This window comes from Pygoscelis adeliae, unplaced genomic scaffold (assembly GCF_000699105.1).
Source record: "Pygoscelis adeliae isolate BGI_AS28 unplaced genomic scaffold, ASM69910v1 Scaffold351, whole genome shotgun sequence".
Lineage (NCBI taxonomy): Eukaryota > Metazoa > Chordata > Aves > Sphenisciformes > Spheniscidae > Pygoscelis > Pygoscelis adeliae.
In genome coordinates this window covers 7,415-9,345 of record NW_008824112.1, presented here as the reverse complement: position 1 = coordinate 9,345, position 1,931 = coordinate 7,415, and the positions used below count along the sequence as shown (strand labels likewise).

General features: G+C 52.3%; 1 protein-coding gene across 1 annotated transcript in view; it reads left to right on the top strand.

The window, feature by feature from the left end:
• Positions 1–763, top strand: part of RPS11 (ribosomal protein S11) — an 18,811-nt gene extending 18,048 nt beyond the window's left edge. The window contains exon 6 of the mRNA XM_009334244.1: positions 589–763. Within this exon, the coding sequence (XP_009332519.1) occupies positions 589–712 (124 nt within the window). The 3' untranslated portion in view covers positions 713–763. The remainder of the gene's footprint in view (positions 1–588) is intronic.
• Positions 764–1,931: the final 1,168 nt, after the last annotated feature.

Sequence of the window (1,931 nt, the reverse complement as noted above, 5' to 3'; positions counted from 1 at the left end):
TCTGGTCAGTCTGCCTGTTACCGTACACCATCACAGCGTTACAGTACTCGAGAAAGGATAAAAACTGCGATGTTTCTGAAGTAAACGCTGAGGCCGAGGGGCCAGGCTCAAAGGCTGACGGTTATTTTTTGTCTACCGCCTGCTTCCTAAGCCCGTCTTTGGAGTGCAGGTTTCCAGACAAACCGGGACTGGCAATGCAGTCCGGCTGATGTTGCTGAAGTGCTTTGAGCCTGTGTGTGACGGGGAGGGAGACTCCCCGTCTCTGAAGGGTTTCCCTTCAGTGCTCGGCACTCGTCCCGCTCTTGAAAAGCTTGCGTTGAGCCTTGTCTCGAGTTCGAGCTTAGTGTGGAGCGATGGACTCCAAGGCCTTGTGGTGGCTGCGGGGGGGCGACTGCTGCTTTTTAGGCACGCTCGTCTTTGCAGCACGTAAAATAAGACCACCCTGCTCTACGACTAAAGGTATCTGAGGTCACTTTCTGTGCTGTGCTACTCGATGGCATCGCGCAAGGCAAGGTGTGTGCCACAGAGCAAGCCAAGTGTGAACGCAGAAAACTCGGAACCGCTGAAATACCGCTGATGTCTTTGCAGGGATGTCCAGATCGGGGATATTGTCACCGTGGGAGAGTGTCGTCCCCTCAGCAAGACTGTCCGGTTCAATGTCCTCAAAGTCACAAAAGCTGCTGGTACCAAGAAGCAATTCCAGAAGTTTTAAAAACAGCGTAAGGAAGATACGCGGGGCAAATAAAAGTTTTGTAAAAACATACCCTGTGTCTGTAATCTGAAATAAATTGCGTGGGGACGCAACAGCGTGTGCGGAGTCATCGGACTACGGAAGTGGGCGAGATGAGCGCACCTCTTGCGGAAAATGCGAGAGTGTTACGCAGAGACTGGTGCAGATATTCCAGGTTTTCTGTTCAGAAATTACGAGAGTTTGGGTGAGGGAGAAGGAGCGAATGTTGTGCCTTCGATCAAGTGCCACAGTCCCCATCTACGGAGCTGGCGCGCGACCTGACCGGTACCGTGAGCCGTCCGAGGTGTGGCGTAGCCAGCCCCCACACAGCCCGTGCATCGCTCTTCTCCCAGGCTTTGTATTCCAGGACAGGCTGAAGACAGATTTTTAATGTGTGGAGAACCCGGGCGCGGTAAAGAAGGGAAAGGGGACACACTCGGACTGCTTTTAGTTACTTTCTGGAGAGTTCTTGGGGCTTTTAGCTATTTTCTGGAGAGTTCTTGGGGCTTTCCAGTGCGATACTGATTTCTGGTACGCCATTTCACCCCTCCCCAGCGCAGCCGCAGGCGGGAACAGGTTGGAGGTTGCGTGGTAATATGGTTTAGAATGATGTAGGAGCTTTTAGTGATAACAAAGGCAGTTGTGGCTATAAAGATGTTTCTCAGAAATCCTAAATGTGTATCTAAAGAGAGATGCCATGTGGTGTTTCCACACACAAGGTGTCCAAGCACATTTTTACAAGGGCTGTGGTGCGTCGGCAGCTGAAGGGAGTGGGAATTAATGCTAAAGAAACTGCTCTTGCTGCAGGTTTTTTTTAGAGGCGATAGTTCCTTGTGGTTCCAACAGTCACAGGAAACCCAGTAAGCCCTTCTGTAGGAAACCGATCCCGCGTTCGGGGGAAAAGCCGGGAGGGAGCGATGGCGTGACCCAGTACGGATGAAACTCTTGTCGTGGAGCAGCAGGAGAGGGTGTATGATGAGAACCAGAGGTGCAACGGTCAAAATTCAGTGTTTTAAGCCCGCGTAGCTCAGCTGGCAGCATTACCTTAACCCAGGGCTGGCTCTGGCAGCGTTGCCGGTTGAGTTAATGCTGGAAAGGGCTGTGGGAGCGATCTGGTGCCCCACAGCTTGCAGAAGACGCTGCGTCGTGGTGACTTCCGCATTAGCACGCGTCTGGCTTGCGAAAATTTAGTGTTCGTGTG